This window comes from Labrus mixtus, chromosome 9 (genome assembly GCF_963584025.1).
Source record: "Labrus mixtus chromosome 9, fLabMix1.1, whole genome shotgun sequence".
NCBI lineage: Eukaryota > Metazoa > Chordata > Actinopteri > Labriformes > Labridae > Labrus > Labrus mixtus.
This window is the reverse complement of record NC_083620.1, coordinates 11,133,229-11,151,028: the sequence shown is the minus strand read 5'-3', so window position 1 is coordinate 11,151,028 and position 17,800 is coordinate 11,133,229. Positions and strand designations below refer to the sequence as shown.

The window sequence follows — 17,800 nt, the reverse complement described above, 5'->3', positions numbered from 1 at the left end:
AGACACATTAACCAACGCCTAAAATTAGGATGTTTTAGCATGCATACACCTTTGTGGGTGGGTAGCATGCATACACCTTTGTGGGTTTCCTATTTGCTGCTATGTACTGGCATTTTATGTTGCACTCTCTGTTTTGTATTATATTATGTAAGGGCAGCTTTATTTGGTTATTGTTTTTCTGAATGTTGTTTTTTCTTCCTTCAAGGCAGCTTTCCCTTTCCATTCTTTCACTCTTTAGATGCCTGAAACCTGCTTGTGTTAGTGTTAGGTAATCCACAACAGAGTACATGTGTGGTTACATTTTTTTTCCAATAAAACTTATTAGCCAGTGGCAGAATTCAAATGATCTCATGAAGTATCAGCATCATGTTTTTTTTTTTTTTACCTCTTTCTAATGCAATGACAGACTCTGTTAGTGACACTAAAGGTAAAAAGTTACCTAGCTTGGGAGTTGCAGTTTTAAGTATTAGGAGACTACATTTGAATGAATGTCTTAGGATACATGTTTTATTGTCATATTAAATCAAATCAATCAAATCAATCAAATGTCAAGTTGAATCAGAACATGAAGCGGCTGACTTGTATCCTCTGAGGGAAAACAATTATCTGACCCTCAGTGGAGCCATGTGGGGGGTAAAACTGTGAAATATCTTCTGTGATTGCATTTTTTTTCTCAACAAACACACTTGCATACACACCACAGGCAGTTTTTTTTTCATTGTCTTGCAGCTAACCCTGGTTTTGTGGTTTTGACCACGTTACTAACTACGGGCTGAGAAGACATGACTGTGGTGCAATTCACACACAACCACACACTGAGAAAATTACACTTAGAGGGATTAAAAAAAAAAGATGTGATGTGTAGCAGAACAGGAGGATTTCATTTCTTGTTCCAGAGAAGAAGCAGAACAATGAAGAGTAATAGCTCATCCTGTAAATTAGATTTTTTGGGGGTGAAACATAAAAAACTGTAACGCAGTGTTGTGATGCTGAAATGATCTGGCTACATCTTGTATTGATATACCCAACAAAAAAAGTTATTTTCAAACATGGCTAGAGAAAAAGTATTTTTGATGAGACTAAACAAAATAACACCATCAAATATGGAGGAAAGTCACTGCAGATATCAACTCCTATTAACCTTTTCCTCTCTTGAACAAAACAAAGTGTTTAAGAGTATACAAAATGTTTCCATATGAGTAACAAATACTAATGGAAGAGTAGGATTACTCAAATCTGTACATTATCAGTGTTTTGTGGTACTACTGTACTTATGTTACTTTATATTACAACTCATAAAACAGCACCTTACATATATAGTAATACATCATTGTAAAATTCAGATAAACACATCTACAACATTTTGAATGAACTACATCTTACTTTTAATTGACAATCTTTCCAAAAATCCTAAGGCCAACATTAGCAGGAGTTTAGTAACTATTCAAGCAGTTGCCATGTCCAGTAGCCTTATTAACCTGCATGGAGCGCTGCTGTTTAGGCAGAAAGAGCCAGTACATGTTTATACCATCACACACAAACACATTGTACCTGCATGGTTATGTGATGGATGTTCATGACTAATACTTTGCTTAAAGATTAAAATGCCCTAAATATCCTATGCCCACCAAGATGTACCAAAAGATTTTGGAAAATTGAGACTCTCCATCAAAGGTTTGTTCTTCTCTTCTGGTTTGACTGGATTCTTTACTTTCCCTATGTTCTGCCTCTCTGCAGAAAGATGAGCTGGATGACATACCTATCGAGCTAAGCAAGGTGCAAAGTGTCAAGGTAAGGAGTTCAGATTTCCCCGTCCATCCCCGGTAATAATGTTCATTATTTAGGAGGTCAGATCACATCCCCAAATACTCTCAGCCAGCTAGCATTACACCTGGAAGTAATAGGACTGCATAAAGCCAAATCCCGTAAATGTGAAAAATGTCAGCAGCATCTCTCCCAGTGGACAGATGTTTAAGTCTGATTTCTTTTTTTCTGGTCTCATCCTCCTATTTATGACCTTCATTTTTTTTTTTATTCCCACAGGTGGTTGCCAAGAAACGGCGAGATCGGGGTCTCCCACGGGCCTTTGAGATCTTCACAGACAGTAAGACATATGTGCTGAAAGCTCAGGATGAGAAACATGCTGAGGAGTGGCTGCAGTGCATCAATGTGGCCGTGGCTCAGGCCAGAGAGAGGGAGAACAGAGAGGCTACTACCTACCTGTGAGAAAAACCTACGAGGACAAAGCTGCACAACCTGTTAACAAAACATGACGTTCACAAATGCAAAATTCACAAACATTCACTAGTTTCACACAAAAAAACAAACAGTTTCCACTGTCGGTAGCAGAAGATTATATCTGTATCCTGTGGTACACATCGTAATCAGAGAAAACAAAAACAATCAGAAAAAGCTTTACATGCAGTATTTTGTAGACTTTAATGAACCAGCAATAACAATATCAAGAGTGAAGGATGGTAGCTTTTTTATAAATAGTAACTGGCTGTTTTTAATGTTACACTAACTGGTGCATCTACTATTATAAATGAATGTTACAGTACTTATGTGTTAAAGATTATAGTGTTACATGACTGGACTATACTGTATGGAAAGTTCAGTTTCCTCTTGTGGAATCAGGACTCCTCTGTTAGATTTAACCACTAAAAAACCAGCATGTCATGATTTTCTGAGTTTGATGTTTCGTAATGATTCCAGAGAGTCCAGAGGAGTATTTAGCAATAACGACTTGAGAAAAGCACCGACCTCATAAGGACTTGTAGCAATAATGACACTGAACAATTTTTTTTCTTCCTTGAAGCAGGAAGTTTGATGAGGAATATAATGGATTTATATATTTTTTGATATGGACAAAAATCATAGGTAAACAAAGACAGATTTCTTGGCCAGGAGAGGTGACTCACTGGAGTCGTCATAAGTTGCTGAACAGTCCCAGAGTGAATCAGTCCTGCATGAAAGCCAGATGTAAAACAACTTCATGACCCTCGTACAGACTCTGGCTAGCTGTTTCTACCTGTTTCCAGTGTTTATGCTAGGCTACGCTAAGCAGCTGCTGGCTGTAGCTTGATATTACAGAAACAACACTGACATGATTATTCTACTGACCCTTTCAGCTATTTTAACAACTAATTCAATATAAAAAGTACTTACATGTACATATTCAATCCAGCAGTTAAAAAACCCATCTTTTTTTATAATGTATTATCTTTACTTTTAATTGAAACTACTCTTTACTTCTCTGGAGTGAAGTAAGAATCAGAAACCTTTCATCCAACATATACAAGCACCATGTTTAAAAAAAACATTTTGACTACATTTCTGTGTTCCTCTCTTGTACATAAGTGGCTTATAAAGCAAGCCCCCTAAGAGTGAGTGCCGTGCTCAGATTTCTGGTCTTTTGCAATATCAGTTCTGTATGGACTGAGCCTTTCTTGGCTTTCCCAAACAAGAAATGTTTAAAATGAACTATTTACTTCATAATACACAAGGAGAGGACACAAATCAAATGTTGCTTGGTAAGAGTGAGACTCCGTTGGACCACAGATTTGTAAGAAAACACCAAACTTAATAAGGGTTCTCTTCTCCAACAATTCAGAGAAATGTCTGTTTAAACAGCAAGAGAAACTGTGATTGAATGAAGTGACTGTTAATGCTGTTGCTCTGTTTTTTTTCCAAAATTTTAATGGACTGAGACTGTTTCTGTATTTTTAACTTTTACCTTTCCACCTGGAAAAAACGTCAGCCTGTGGCAGTACAGCCTGAATGTGGAGCACATGAACTCCCTTTTGTTCCTCACTTACACGGAGGAAGATGACAAACATGTCTTGATCTAGTTAAGCTCTGAGCTGCCTGCACCAGATAATTTCACAGTCGACTGTGGCAAATCAATTATTCTGCAAGTCGGATTCTGATCTTTATCTGGATCCACATCTGAGGTGTGTGTCTGCCCACAGGTGAACATATTGCTTCGGTAATGCTTTTGGTTTTTGGTAAGACATTAAGTGCGTTGAATATTTTCAAAATGCCTATGGTAGTTTTAATTTTAACTTGTGACAGACAAGCACCGCTTCTTTGGTCTTAAGTTGTCCTAAAGCCTAGATCCTGTTAGCTTTGAACATACAATCATAACACTGCCTTTCCCACCGGGTCAGGTTACCAGTCTGGACCTTCTGCTGTCTGCACATTGATCCACACATCAATGTGCTTACACATAAGATTATTTACATCATGCCTCTCCTTCACATTTTCCTGCCTTTTTTAGATTAATTGCCCACATACACAGATGGCTATGCCATCAGAGGGATTAACTGCTTAATCTGCAATACATTTTTTTAATTCAAATATGTAACATCATTAGTCTGAATAGTGTCATGGCTGTAGGGTTGGTGATGGCCATTTGTCCTATGGTTGGTCCACTCATTTTTAACCACTCAACAACTTTTTGAGTGTTTCCGATTGTGTCACCATTCACACTCTTGTTTCTCTTGGACACATTAAGACAATGATCTCACACAACTTAGTGTGCGATTGTTTTGTTTTTTTGACTGAGAATCATCCTGTCTTTGTTGTTTTATTTGTGCTCTTTTTTGTATCTGGACATCATTGTAAATGAGGGAAACATCAATGATTTTCAAGGCTTGAATATAGGTTTGAAATGTAATGAACTCCTGGATGGTATGAAGCAAACCCTAGCTCCCTAGAATGTATAGCTGACTAATAGAGAGAAATGTATTTGTGCTGAACAAACCAGTCACACACACACACATTACTTGACCTGTCAGCTAGTAAACAAACATTGCAACCACTGCCATCCTTAAGTGAAGTTTAAAATACTCTCTTCTCCATGTTCCAAAGGTACTACTGCACCAGCTCTAACTTTTCAGTATTGCAGTGTTGATTTCTTGGTGTATAAGGTGAATATCTGATCATATTATTGGCTTAAGCTGTCTACGAGTTACGATGTGAACACTCTTTGTTGTCACGCTGCCATGTTGGCCTGGTTTCAAACCTTCCTGAGCCAAAATCAACAAAAGTTTTAGAGAACTTTCCTCTTAATTAGGTACTTTTGTAGGCAGCTGTGTAAAAAGACAAGGGAGTCTTTCTGTCTATCTATCTATCTGTCTGTCTGTCTATCTATCTATCTATCTATCAGTCTGTCTGTCTGTCTGTCTATCTCTCTATCTGTCTGTCTGTCTATCTATCTATCTGCCTGTCTGTCTATCTCTCTATCTATATATCTATCTGTCTGTCTGTCTGTCTGTCTGTCTGTCTATCTATCTACCTGTCATCCATTGTTTTAGACTGAAGGTTATTGAGCTCTTATTTATACTACTTTAAAGCACAATGAGATTACTTTTTCAGTTAAACATAAAACACTGTGTACTGAATGTGAAAATGATTAAAACAAGGATTGAAGTTTCTGAATGTACAGAACAATATCAGCCTCGAGTAAAGAATCATAGTTAAACCTTTTTTTATGATTATTTTTTTCTTTAGTGGTAAATAATGTTTGATTTTATATTTGATTTTTATACAAGGTTAATATTTATTGTGTAACTGTTGAAACACTTCAATCGTGTCATAGAGGAACTATTGAAACAATGAATCACAGATTTGATCTTGCTGCCTCTTGTCTTCCAGTTTTTTTCTCCATTGTTTTGATATCACTCTTGATTATTAATGAAAACAAATAATGCTGTATTTAATTGACAATGGTTAAGGTATTGTAAAGGACTGTATACATACATGTTGCACCTTCCGCATGTCTGACACTGCCTTCTTGTCTATTTCCTGACAGAATTGAATAATAAATCTTTACCAGTAAAATAAAGGAATACAGAAACTGAATGATGATTTCCTGGATATCCGCAAGGAGAAAAGGAGAGATTGATTTGAACAAACTAGGGTTTGTTTCTGTTCGAGCCCAGCTTAAGATAATTTGTCTCGTTGAGGTCCCTCACTGGGCTGACTCACTGAGCCCACAGTGATGGAGATCATCTGACTAAACTCTCCAAACTGTTGCTTCAGTGTCCTCAGCTCCTGATGTGATGCACAAACACAAGCACACACTGGCAGCAATGAAGAATCTTTCCAAACTCCAGGAGACACTTATATAAGAACATGGACAACATGCTCTTGTCTTCTGGATGCTGTGCTAATCCTGAAGCCACCCAGAAGACAAAGACAGTATCACCGATATGATTCTTTTAGAGAGCAAATGGAAACATCCCGTCCTCCTTGCATAAATCTTGGTACAACTCGAGCATTCCCAAAGAGCTCTCACTCCATATCTTTAAACTCAATCCCCTGCATTAGTTTGTCATAACTGTTCTGTTTCACAAACCAGTTTCATACATCGGTATCAATGTTTGAATTTGGACTGCAGTACTCATTTTAAACGCTAGGTGTCAGAGTGCTTGTGATGCCGGATGGCCAGATTGAAGTAGCCAGAGAAAATGCCCACACCTGTGTCGGAGATTATGTATTTTAGTATAATACAGCTATTTAGTGAGACTATTAAAAATAATTTAGCACTTGTACAATTTTCAAAAATGTATTTCTTAATGTATGTAGAGCAGTGTTTTCCAACCTTTTTCCCTTGGAGACCCAACTTCTTGCATCTAAGAGCTGAGCGCCTCATTACCAACAGGAAAGAAAGAGATACATTGCTGTTGAAAATTAACTTTGATTTTAATACTTTTCATTAATGAAATCCCAGAAGAATAAGCCTACAAAGTTGTTCTTACCTAAATATCTTTGAATAAATGTGCTATCATGATTGTAGTTAATGTGCAAATCTTGTTCTGACAACCTCAGAGCAGACAAAGCCTTGCATCCAGGGGGGGCTCAGACCACAGGTTTGGAACCAGTGCAATACAGCCTGTGAATTGCCACAGGTATTCATGACACCATTTACAGTTGGTTCAGTTCTCTATGGGGGCTCAAACTGATAGAGGATGGCTTTCAACTCATGAACACTACCAGCTCACAAGTCATGAAGTGTCATATCAAGTCTAGTCATCAAGTCATGCGCCATGACCGGTCCAGTGACTCAGTGCACACATACATGTGGTTGAAGAGGTGCCTTTGCCTTTTTTTATCAGTTCAATGCTTCCAAGATTTTGCTGAATCTATCTTGTCCCACAAAAGATGCCTACCCCAGCTGTAAATACAATGCCTTTGGCACCAAATGTTTTGATGTAGGTATGCAAGACTGACAGTGTGTGTGTGTGTGTGTGTGTGTGTGAGAGAGCGAGAGAGAGAGAGAGGGAGAGAGGGAGACCACTGTAACAATAGTGCTTTGGCTTGCTATTGCAAAATCTATAACATTTGTAAAAAAAAAAAACATCAGATAACTGTGAGTCTTTGTGTGTCATGGCCTTGTACTTCCTGTGGTCACTTGCTGTGTGACAGCAACATGATGTACGTAAGAACCAAAGGCTTGAAACTCTTTAGACAGTACAGATACATCAGTGTAGAGGAGGATGAGGCAGTGGCACTGGAACAGAGAGGAAGAGTTGCCCACTCCACTTATCTTAACAGAATGGTTTACTTTGTATAGAAATACTTCAACAGAAACATAGAGAGTCAAGGGATTCTTTTTTAATTTTTTTTTTACTTCCAACAGTTTAATAGATGACACCACATGAGGCACTAGAGAAACACCTCTTATCTCATTTATTAAGTTATCATTAATTAAGTTTTGGCTAAAGCTATTTAGCAATAATTTGTTTTACATAATTTTTGGCATAAAATGTATTAAGGCAGCAATTCATAGTTCACAATCTCAGGTATTTTGAAATAATGGAAGTCAGTTTGTAACAAATGTATTTTGATGATGTGACTGAGGTAAGTCCTTATTTAATTTCTCAAGTATTTAAATATAATTCTGTTGAATAGTATTAAAACATTGTTTCTACTTGAAACCGAGGAAAAACATGTTTATGAATTTGGCTTAACAGTGAAACTCAATTTGAGAACCTATTTGTAAGACTAATAGTGCCCTCTAGCTGCCCGAACCTAAAGTTCAAGTGTTCCAGATTTTCAAATATTCAGCTGTGTAGGGTGGATTCAATTCAAACTATGTTCATCTTCGTTGACAGTTACTTTACCTCTACTCCCAACACTGGATTCAAGTTTAAGGTCATTAATCATATATATATATATCTATAAGGGCTTATAGAAGTATATGTACTGGGTCAAAAGCTTGTAATAGTAAATATCTCTAATAGATCCTTTCCTACATAATCTGGTTTCATAATACACCAATTAGACAAGAAATGCAGTTCAGTGGCATAACTCATTTATTGTTGAATAAAAATTGGACATGAACACGTGCAGACTAAAAACCAGTGTTACAAATTGAAAACCATAAAATGTTTGAAATCGAGTCTGCACCTCCTGCTGTAAAAAAAAAAAAAAAGGAAAAAAACAAAACAAACATCTATAGCCAGCTTGTTTTTTTTAAACTGTACAAGATACAGCTTTAGCGACATAAGTCCAAAAAAAGGAAAACAAAAACCACTCACCTGTCAGTCCCTTAATGTGCAAACATATTGATCTTTCCTGAATGGTAGTTTTGACTTTACATTTATTCATTCAAACCTTCTGAGCTAGTTGCTTTTATAAATCAAAGCAGTCACATTCGTCAGCAGACATCAATCCATCTTTACACTGTAAATAAGTTTCTTATTTCCAAAGTCTATAACTTTACATGTAAAACCAAGAACACAAGGGTAGGCTCAAGGGATGGTGTCATTGTGGAATGAGGGCATCATGGAAAATTAAAATAAAACCTAAATGGGAGTAAATGATGACAGGTCTGGACTGATGTCACTATGTACTTGTCAATGTGTCTGACCACGTGTGTAGAAAAAAGCTGGTAAACCTACACAGTCCACTTCAAGCTGGTAATTACTGTTGCAGGCTATGTTCCTGTATGCATACGTTGTCTACAAGAAACAGAGAGTAAACCACTTTGGCCAAATATCAGCTGCAAGAGTGCTGATGTGAAGATGAAAGTCAGGAAATGAATATTTGATCACTAATACGCGTGAATGCGGGAGCTTGGATCAGATTCTGGCCATTTCAACAATGTTTCCATGTCATGGCTTTACTTAAGTCATCCTAACGACAAAAAGAATGTGCTATTCGTCATTGCATATCACAATTTTAAAGGTGAAGGACTGTAAATGGTTGATCAATCAGCGTTTCAGACTGCATATGAAAAAACCATGATGCCTCTTAGGGTTAATGTAGACCCAAAACTGAATCACACCTAGTGTGTTCTCACAATAGTAGCTCAAGTGAAGAACTTGGCTTTTACAGCTGTATTGTGTGCTCAACATGGACATTTTTTGTCACAAACCCCTAAGACATGTCAATTATGTCACCTGACAGGTTGATCTGGTTTACTCAAGATTAGTTTGAGTGCAATTATTTACTCAACCATTAAAGAACACACGTGTATGCAGACAGGACTCAAGTTGACCCCAGAATTCAGATAAAATGCTAGAAGAGATTATGTTTTGAGTATACTAATACTTCAGTGATCATCAGTCCAAAGCCTGTCTGTGGGTGGGTGGGTGTCTCATCGCCGGTGGCGGCTATGTCCCGAGTGCCCACTACTGCTGTGGTGTTTGCCCTTGTGGCTACGCTCCCTCTCTCTGTCCCTGTCGTAGGACCGAGATCTCTCCCTCTCCCTCCTTTCTGCTCTGTGACCAGCTCCTCGTTCATGTTTGTGTTTCTTTGTAGAAAGGTCAAAGGAGCGGTCCCTGTCTCTCTCACGATCCCGCTCTCTGTCACGGTCCCTGTCCACTTTGACTGGAGTGCGAGACCGTGACCGCGAACGTGAGCGCTTCCTCTTGTGACCAGATCCACCTCCCCCACTGTTGCTGTGGCGTCCGCTGGGCTTGGAGTCACTGTTGCCATGGTGGCTGGTCTTGGACTTGAGGAGGGGTGAGGGCTGATGTCGGCGAGGTGATGGACTGCGACTGTGAGAGCGTGAACGTGAGCGAGAGCTGTAGGTCCCCGAGCGACTTCGCCTGCTGTTGTAACTGTGGAAAGAGAACATTAAAAGACTGAATTCAGAATATGTTCTCAGTAAGCAACACCAGCCTTCACTTAGACGAGTAACCTTAGAATATGAAGTATTTAACAATAGGAAAGGGATCTTACTGTCTGCGAGGAGAGCGAGATCTGGACCGAGAACGTGTTCTTGATCGAGATCGGCTGCCACTTCTGCTGTTTCGCCCTATCTTCGCCTCTTTTCTCAACCTAGTTAATGTAATTTCAAAGACAAACACTATTAGATAGGAGTACTTGATTTTTTTCTAATATCCTAACAGTTGAACCTTTGCAGGTTTGTTTCTTACCCATTGTGTGGACTCTTGTTGACCTGGGTCCGGTTGTCTAACTCCTTCTTAACTTGTTTGAGGGTCTGAGGGTTCGGAGACTTCTCTTCCACCTTGACCACATTTGGAGAGGAGGGTTTGGAAGCAGGAGAGAAGCCACCCAGTGTGGACAGGGCAGGGGTGCCATCAGGGTTAAGGCCTTTGAGTTTCAGCTTAGCCTCTGCCAAGAACACCTTCCTCCGCTCCACCTCCTTCTCCAGATGATCATAGTTGGGCTGGGGAGGAATTTACACTGCGCTTACACACAGACAACACTGAGTACAGGCTACTATGTTCAGGCAGGGTTCTCACACTGTTGCTAAATGCTTTGTTGTTTTAGAATGTTAACCTTTAGCATTTAGAGCAGGATCATAGGAAGGACCTTACAGTTAGTATGCTGACTTAACATAGCAAAAAAAAGAGTTTCCAGATGGAACAAATACACTGCTACTCAAAAAAAGAAAGAAAAGAGAACTACCTTCTTCCTCGTGTACAGTCTAAGGGTGGTGACGCAGATCTCTTTAATCTCTTCTTCACTGGCCCCAAACAGCAGGAACCAATTAGGTCTGGATGGCAAAGGTATCTAGGAAAACATAAAATAGGTATATACAGGTTTTTAACACCAAAGTGAGCCTAGGAGTTCCACAAGGTTCAGTGCTTGGACCGATTCTCTTCACTTTATCTAAATGCTTCCTCTGGGTAACATTATAAGGAAACGCGACATATATGTTCATTGTGACTTTTTCAGACAATAGAACTGTCCTAAATGACATCACCCTGGCATCCAACACCACTGTTAGCAATATTGGGGACACAGTTAATGGAGATATGTCCTTCAACTCACATTTAACAAACTTCTAGCACAGCCTTTTTTCACCTTTGTATTTGATCTAAAATCAGACATTACAAAACAATGCAGAAAAACTGGTTCATGAATTTGTTAGCTCCAGATTGGATTATGTTAATTATCTTTTATCAGACTGCCCTATTAAGTCTTTAAAGACTCTTTAGCTGGTGCAAAATGCTGCCCCTCATGTTCTGACTTGAACTAGGAAATTTAGTACGGCACTATAATCTTAGAGATTAATACTGCTGTATTACCACCTAGATCATCACGCTCCCGGAATGCAGGCCTGGCCGTGGTACCTACTGTCTCTAAATGTACTATGGGAGGTAGAGCCTTCAGTTATCAGGCCCCTCTCCTTTTGATTCAGCTACCAGTCAGGCTTAAAACTTTCTTTCTTGATAAAGCTTATAGTTAGGGCTGAATGGTCCAGCCCCTAGTAATGGTGCTAAAGGCTTAGACCACCAGGTGACCTGGCACCTTGAGTTGGCACCGTTCTGTAATTCTTTATGAACTTTTTAAGTTACTAACCAAATATCTTCCTGAAAACTCCTTGAGACAACATCTGTTATGAATTTGAGCTATACAAAGATTGATTGATCTAGTGATTGATTGATTATGACGTTTTACATAGAGATAATAGGTAATGTGCAAGATTGATCTGTCTCAGGTGAACAGTTCTTCTTACCTGCAGAGCTCTGGCAGCAAGGAATATGCAGGCACATGCAATAGTTTCAGCTTGGAACCTCACAAACACATTTGTCCTCAGGCAGTCATTCATGTAGTTCCTATGGAGGTAAAAAAAAAAAAAATAGAACAAAAACATAGCATCTTTTCTACACAACGCCACCTCCCATCTAAAAATAGACATTAAAATTCAAATTTACAGCCATACGGTTTTTGCTGAAGGGCAATTCAGCAAAACATACTGTCTAAGAAGCAAACTCTCCATCAAATTACCATCGTTATTAACCATTGTGGTGAAGATTAAACGTATTTCTAATTAAAACCCATTGAATATCTTAATATAGAAATCTTTACCACACAGACCTTTGAGAAAATTCTAATCAAGCAAAAATAACTGGTTGCTGATACGCTGAAGAGAAGGTTTCCAATGGTTGGTTTTACTCAAAAGCACCAATGCCATTACAAATTAGCATGAGGCTTGTTGGCGCTACAGAACCAGCTATGCATATTCAAGTTAAACATTGCTCAAGTGCGTTGTGCATTTTCATCAATCATGTTTAACTTTGTCCATTTCTCTCTGGGGCATCCATTGTAGTGCTGTATGTCACAGACAAAGAATGAAGACACAAATGGGAAATAATCTGCCATGACCATGTGACCAAACTATGATGGCAAACCAACTTGACTGAAGAAAATTATGATAGTGAAGATGAAACATGCCTTATTGAGATCTTTTTGGGGAGGGGAGGGGGGGCATGCATGGTTATTGATACAACACATTGAAGAATCACTACTCTCAGATTGCAAGATCTGATGGAATAGGAAGACAGCGCATGGATGTTGGCAGGGTGATGTAAGCTAGTGATGAAACACTAGTTTAAGACTTCTGACTGTGAATTTTGGTCATTATCTATGCCATACTACTTTATCCAAATGCAATCTTTGTACGACAAAAGGGAGATGAGTCGTGGGTAGTCAAGCACAACAGGTACATCAGATCGGCAAAAAGGAGAGCATTAGGAGAGACAATACAGCCAGGATGTAAATCAGGCAAGTACGGGGTGATGTGAGCATCTATGTCTTGTGGATACATAGAAGTCAAGGGGCCAAAAAAATGTGATAATAAAAATGTGATGGTAAAACCCCTTTCATTTAACTCTACACTGATCCGATTCAGATTGTCGAAAGAAATTAAAACAAAACCAAATACTATAACTAACAAAAAAGCTGACGTGTCCTCTACGATGGCGACACCTCTCCACATTGATTTGTGCATCTCTTTTTCCACCAGGCCCTAAATTACATACTGCTTTAATGAAGGTGTGCTGCAAATAAGTGCTGCCTGGTTGACACTAACTATTTCAGTCCAACCTGCCATCCAAAAAACAACATGACCTTAATTTTGGCAGGTCAGTGTTAAAGTGCTATGCCAACACTACTATAGACAACACATGGCTGTTGGAATTCTGACTGCTGCGTGGGCGAGACAGGTCCTCGGAGGCAAAACCTGAGAACTGGATCAGCCTGTAAGACAGACACATGTCTGGACACCACGTCAGTAAGGGGAATACAGTAGACTAATGTTAATATTTTTAATAAATAGGCAGACTAACTGGTAAAAAAAAGGTTATTCTGTTCTGGCTTAGTTAACTGCATTGCTAATTTTAAAGTAAACTAGAAAAAAATGGACTACAAATATATCCGTAGCTACTTGGCAAAAAATAGGTATTACAGTGAAAACCTTTGTAGCAAGACCAAAAAATACAAATCCTTCAGGACACCAAAGAGAAAACAAGACGTTGTTGGCTGTTGGGAAAGGCCCGCCCTCCCCCTTCAGAGAATCTCGGCATTGGGATTGGCTGTCTGGAGAGGGGCAGCCAGCCAATGGGGGGAGCTTCCTGAGGTCATGTGGTTGGAGGAGGCAGAGTTCAGAGGTTCTTTATGTGACTTACCAGCATGGACTACCCTTTAATCAAAGAGTAGAGAGAAAGGACAAAGTTAAACCAAGTTCCCCCCTGAGCAACGCAAATCAAATAGACTTCACAGCAAAGCCATGTAAGGGCAGACAAGAGAGTGAGACACCAAACTTGTTTAAGCAATACATTAAATTGCTCCATCAGAGGGAAAAAGAGATGAAGGGTTAAAATGGAGTGAGGGAATGTCGTAGACCGGGAAAATGGTTGTTGAATGCTTTCTAAATCTTGGCTTAAACATTAAGAGCACTAGATTATCCAAGCAGATAAGTCTAGTGCCCTTCAAGTATTCAACCATTCGTTCAACTCAGTCTATAGCCCAGGTCTAGTGATGTGCCTTGCAGACATGACACATGTTGCTTCTGAGGGATATGGTCAGTGGAGAACAAAGAATGAACTTACCAGGCGGTCTGGACCAGCGTCTGGTTCTTCTCACATTCCAAGACTTGAAGGTACATGACGATAATCTGACAAAAAGAAATGACTAGCAGTCACAAACCACAGTAACAGCCCCAGGTGTCATTGTTAAGGCTCAAACTGTTATGAGAAGTGATAAAGTTGCATCCAATTTGTTTGCATCTGCACTGAGAAAGGTGCAATAGCTTAACTATGTTGTACTACACAAGTCAACGTGTAAGGAGTGTGGCCTTAACTCACCTTGTGAGGATGCTTGACATGCACACAGAATCCCAGCTCCTTCAGGACCCGCCGTTCAGCTTTGATGACTTGGTTTTTGGTATTTATGTAGTTCTGATCAAGTATCAATGAACTTGGTGTCCTGGTTCGTAAAGGAATCAAAACAAAATAATGTATCCCCTTTACAAAATGAGAGTAAAAAAGAAAGTGCCCTATTGTTTTCTTGCACTCTTTGTCTTTTCCCGTTTCAACCAACTAAAAGCAACTGATTTAAGTGTTTGAATGCCTGACAGTTTGATGGGGTTTGTGGACTCCTGTGTTTCCATAGAAAGCTTTCGGGATCTGCTGAAAGTCCTCAACCTCAATCACCATGTGTAACAGCTTTAACAGAAATATCAACTCAAATCATTGCCCACACCACTCATCTTTTCATCTCACAGCTAACTCAAATTAAATAAAACTATGTTTGACTGTCGTTGATAGTTAACACCCTATCTAACGTAATCCTAGGTAGGTTTAACGATTTTCTAGTACCTCGATTCAAAGTGTTGAACTAATTTCATGACTACATTTTACCTTTACTAGTGTATTGCAGCAACCTACAAACACTTGCTAGTTAAACAAAGTAGATATTAAAAATGCTACTGACGCATACAAACAGCTCTACAAATTGCTTTGTTATCTTTATTATCAAAATAGTGTTGCAAATCTAAACTTACGTAAGATTCATCTGACCTTAAAATCCTTTTACAGGCTGTTTGTCAGATTAACTTTCATTACATTTATCATTGGTAAAAATAAGTCAGTTGCAACAGGTAAGTAATAATCACAGAATCAGCAACTAAAAAAAGCTAAAATTCAAACCTGGTAGTTCTATATTTCAAATGATCAAAAATTCAAAACTTTAAATGCCATCATGCTACAAAGCACATGCATAGAATCAACCTCCAGGATCAGTGTTATACAGTTACCTAACCTTTTGCACTCTGAATCCACATCTATAAAAACGTCACTGAAACCCTTTTTTACTTGGGTTTCAGATATACTACATAAGCTGCCAAATCTACAAAAAAACTACAAAATCTACAGTGCATGCACTGACCCTGGAAAAAAACATAACCTGCATTTACTGCAAGTAGAAAGCTATTGCTGTCACTTCAATGAACAAGGTGATATTTCTATAAAAGCCATGGGTAACAGTTGGTGAATGGGGCTTTGCTCTTGAAGCCAGACAAAATGCGTGGTGAGGAGCAGTCAGAGAAGAAAATTACATTACCAAACAGTCCGCAGATTGACAGACAGATACCCAATGCTTAAGATTGAACCACAGGAGTCCTCAAGGAGCCCCAGGGGCCAAGGACCTTCGGCCAACTTGTCATCCCCGATCCCAGTGCCCCGCGGTGGTTCAGACCACGGGCGTCTCCCACAGGAGGGGGTTGGGGTGGCCCTGGGGGATGATAGAGACCCCCTTGCATCATTGTTGACATGCCGACTGCTTCATCTTACGTACCATTCCACATCACCCAGGCTTTGGTAAATGTAGCTGGTCGCTGTTAGTTGGTTGCAAGGGAAAAAAGAAGCCAAGTTAATGCCAAGGCCTGTAGTATTGACATGTACATATTTCTATGAAGACAAAGGCGCAAAAAGCAGTGCCTTGTCTTATAGTGCTTAAATTGAATTCCAATGTTTCAGTGAATTTGTTTAGAAATCAATTTCAAAGTAATGTCAAACTCAGATGTTATGTAAGACAATTACATTTCTGAAACTACAAGTGACGAGATAACTGAAAAGTTTTCAAGCGGTTTAGAGTACATGGATAAACACAAGAGCACTTTCAAATCAAAAGAAAACAACAACATACAACATCATATTGGTGTAAAATAATTAAAAAAACAATGCAACAATATTTCATGTAAACAGACAGTTTCTTTGGCAAAAAAAAGACTAGATTTAATGTTGGTACTTACTTTTTCCCTCTCATCTGCCTCAGGTGGTGGAAAACATTGATGACATCTCGTATTCGTCTCGGCGCTTCTTCAATCTTGGAAGCCAGGTTGATACAAGCCATAGCAACAATCTGTAGAGAACGTAAGTGAAGCAAAAGTTGGAAGACACGAGTTCCATGATTTTAGACATGCAACCAGAGAGAAGGGGATCCACACAGTTTACATGTGAGGAGATAAAACATACAAGACAGGATATATTTAACCTTTTATTCCTAAAAGAGGTCTTATTTTTATTCATTTTTTATTCTTATTTTAATTAATCTGGGACATTGAGGGAAGAGCTACACATCCGGGGACTGCTATGATGGTCATTTTAATTATATAATGATGCTCGTATCACAACACAGATTTCATCCAGACTGTGTTTACAAATTACATAAATACAACTTGATAGAAATGAATATATGTCTTTATCTTATAAGAATACTACATGTAGTGATTGGTTGGTTACAGTATACCTGTTCTATCTCTGGTGAGGACTCAGAGAAACTTCAGGTGCTCACGCTTCGACAACATGGCTGCCACGAACGTGACTACAACGTTTTGCTAACATTATTAACAAACTACATTTCACGGACTTACCTCGAAACTGTGTTTGACGAAGGACTTTGAGTAGAAGAACCGATGAAAGAGCACCTGTCCCGTTGCCATTGCCACCTGTCGAGAAAGTAACAGCACAGTGTTTTTGTACTTTGTCTTGAATAACCTGGCCTAACCTTGCACAAAAGACCGTCGCCATTTTAACTCCACCACGCTAACGCCAAAGAGCTAACTTTAGCAACATGCTAACAACCAGGCAGCTGCGTGTTACGGACTATATCAACGTTATATATGTGTAATAAATCCACAAACATATACAATATATAACACTCTAACTTTTCAGATAGGTTTTTACCTGTGGTAACCGGAGAAGAATGCCCGCAGACTGAATCAGTTCACACCCAAGGATGCGGAGGTCGGTCTCCGTGCTCAGGTCGAGGCCGTCCATCATCGACGGCGTCGGTGAAAGCCTTTCCTCCGGTATGAGCGAGTTGTCGATCGTAAGGTACACTTCCGAGTAAACTTTGTCACCGATAAGGATTCCATCGTTGTTTGTTGACGCGGTGGACGATACAGATAGAGGACCTGCGGCCATGTTCAACCAAATATCGGTGACAAATATCTACCGCTCAGTCTGCCTCAACCGAACGACGGCGGAACAGGGTGTCGAACAAAGTACGTGACGTCACCGGCATGCTGAGACTC

The 17,800-nt window shown here is 39.3% G+C and overlaps 2 protein-coding genes across 3 annotated transcripts in view; one reads left to right on the top strand and one right to left on the bottom strand.

The window, feature by feature from the left end:
- veph1 (ventricular zone expressed PH domain-containing 1) overlaps positions 1 to 5,045 on the top strand; it is a 70,523-nt gene extending 65,478 nt beyond the window's left edge. For both annotated transcript variants that reach the window (XM_061046246.1, XM_061046245.1), the window contains 2 exons: positions 1,738 to 1,791; positions 2,044 to 5,045. In XM_061046246.1, coding sequence (XP_060902229.1) covers positions 1,738 to 1,791; positions 2,044 to 2,226 — 237 coding nt within the window. In that variant the 3' untranslated portion in view covers positions 2,227 to 5,045. The remainder of the gene's footprint in view (positions 1 to 1,737; positions 1,792 to 2,043) is intronic.
- A 3,258-nt stretch (positions 5,046 to 8,303) lies between these two features.
- ccnl1a (cyclin L1a) lies at positions 8,304 to 17,777 on the bottom strand. Its single transcript, XM_061046241.1, has 10 exons — positions 17,451 to 17,777; positions 17,138 to 17,212; positions 16,517 to 16,626; positions 14,571 to 14,691; positions 14,316 to 14,380; positions 11,942 to 12,041; positions 10,888 to 10,992; positions 10,392 to 10,645; positions 10,195 to 10,293; positions 8,304 to 10,073 (listed from the first exon to the last, which is right to left on the bottom strand). The coding sequence occupies exons 1-10, from the start codon at positions 17,688 to 17,690 to the stop codon at positions 9,608 to 9,610; spliced, it is 1,635 nt and encodes a 544-aa protein (XP_060902224.1). The 5' UTR covers positions 17,691 to 17,777; the 3' UTR covers positions 8,304 to 9,607.
- Positions 17,778 to 17,800: the final 23 nt, after the last annotated feature.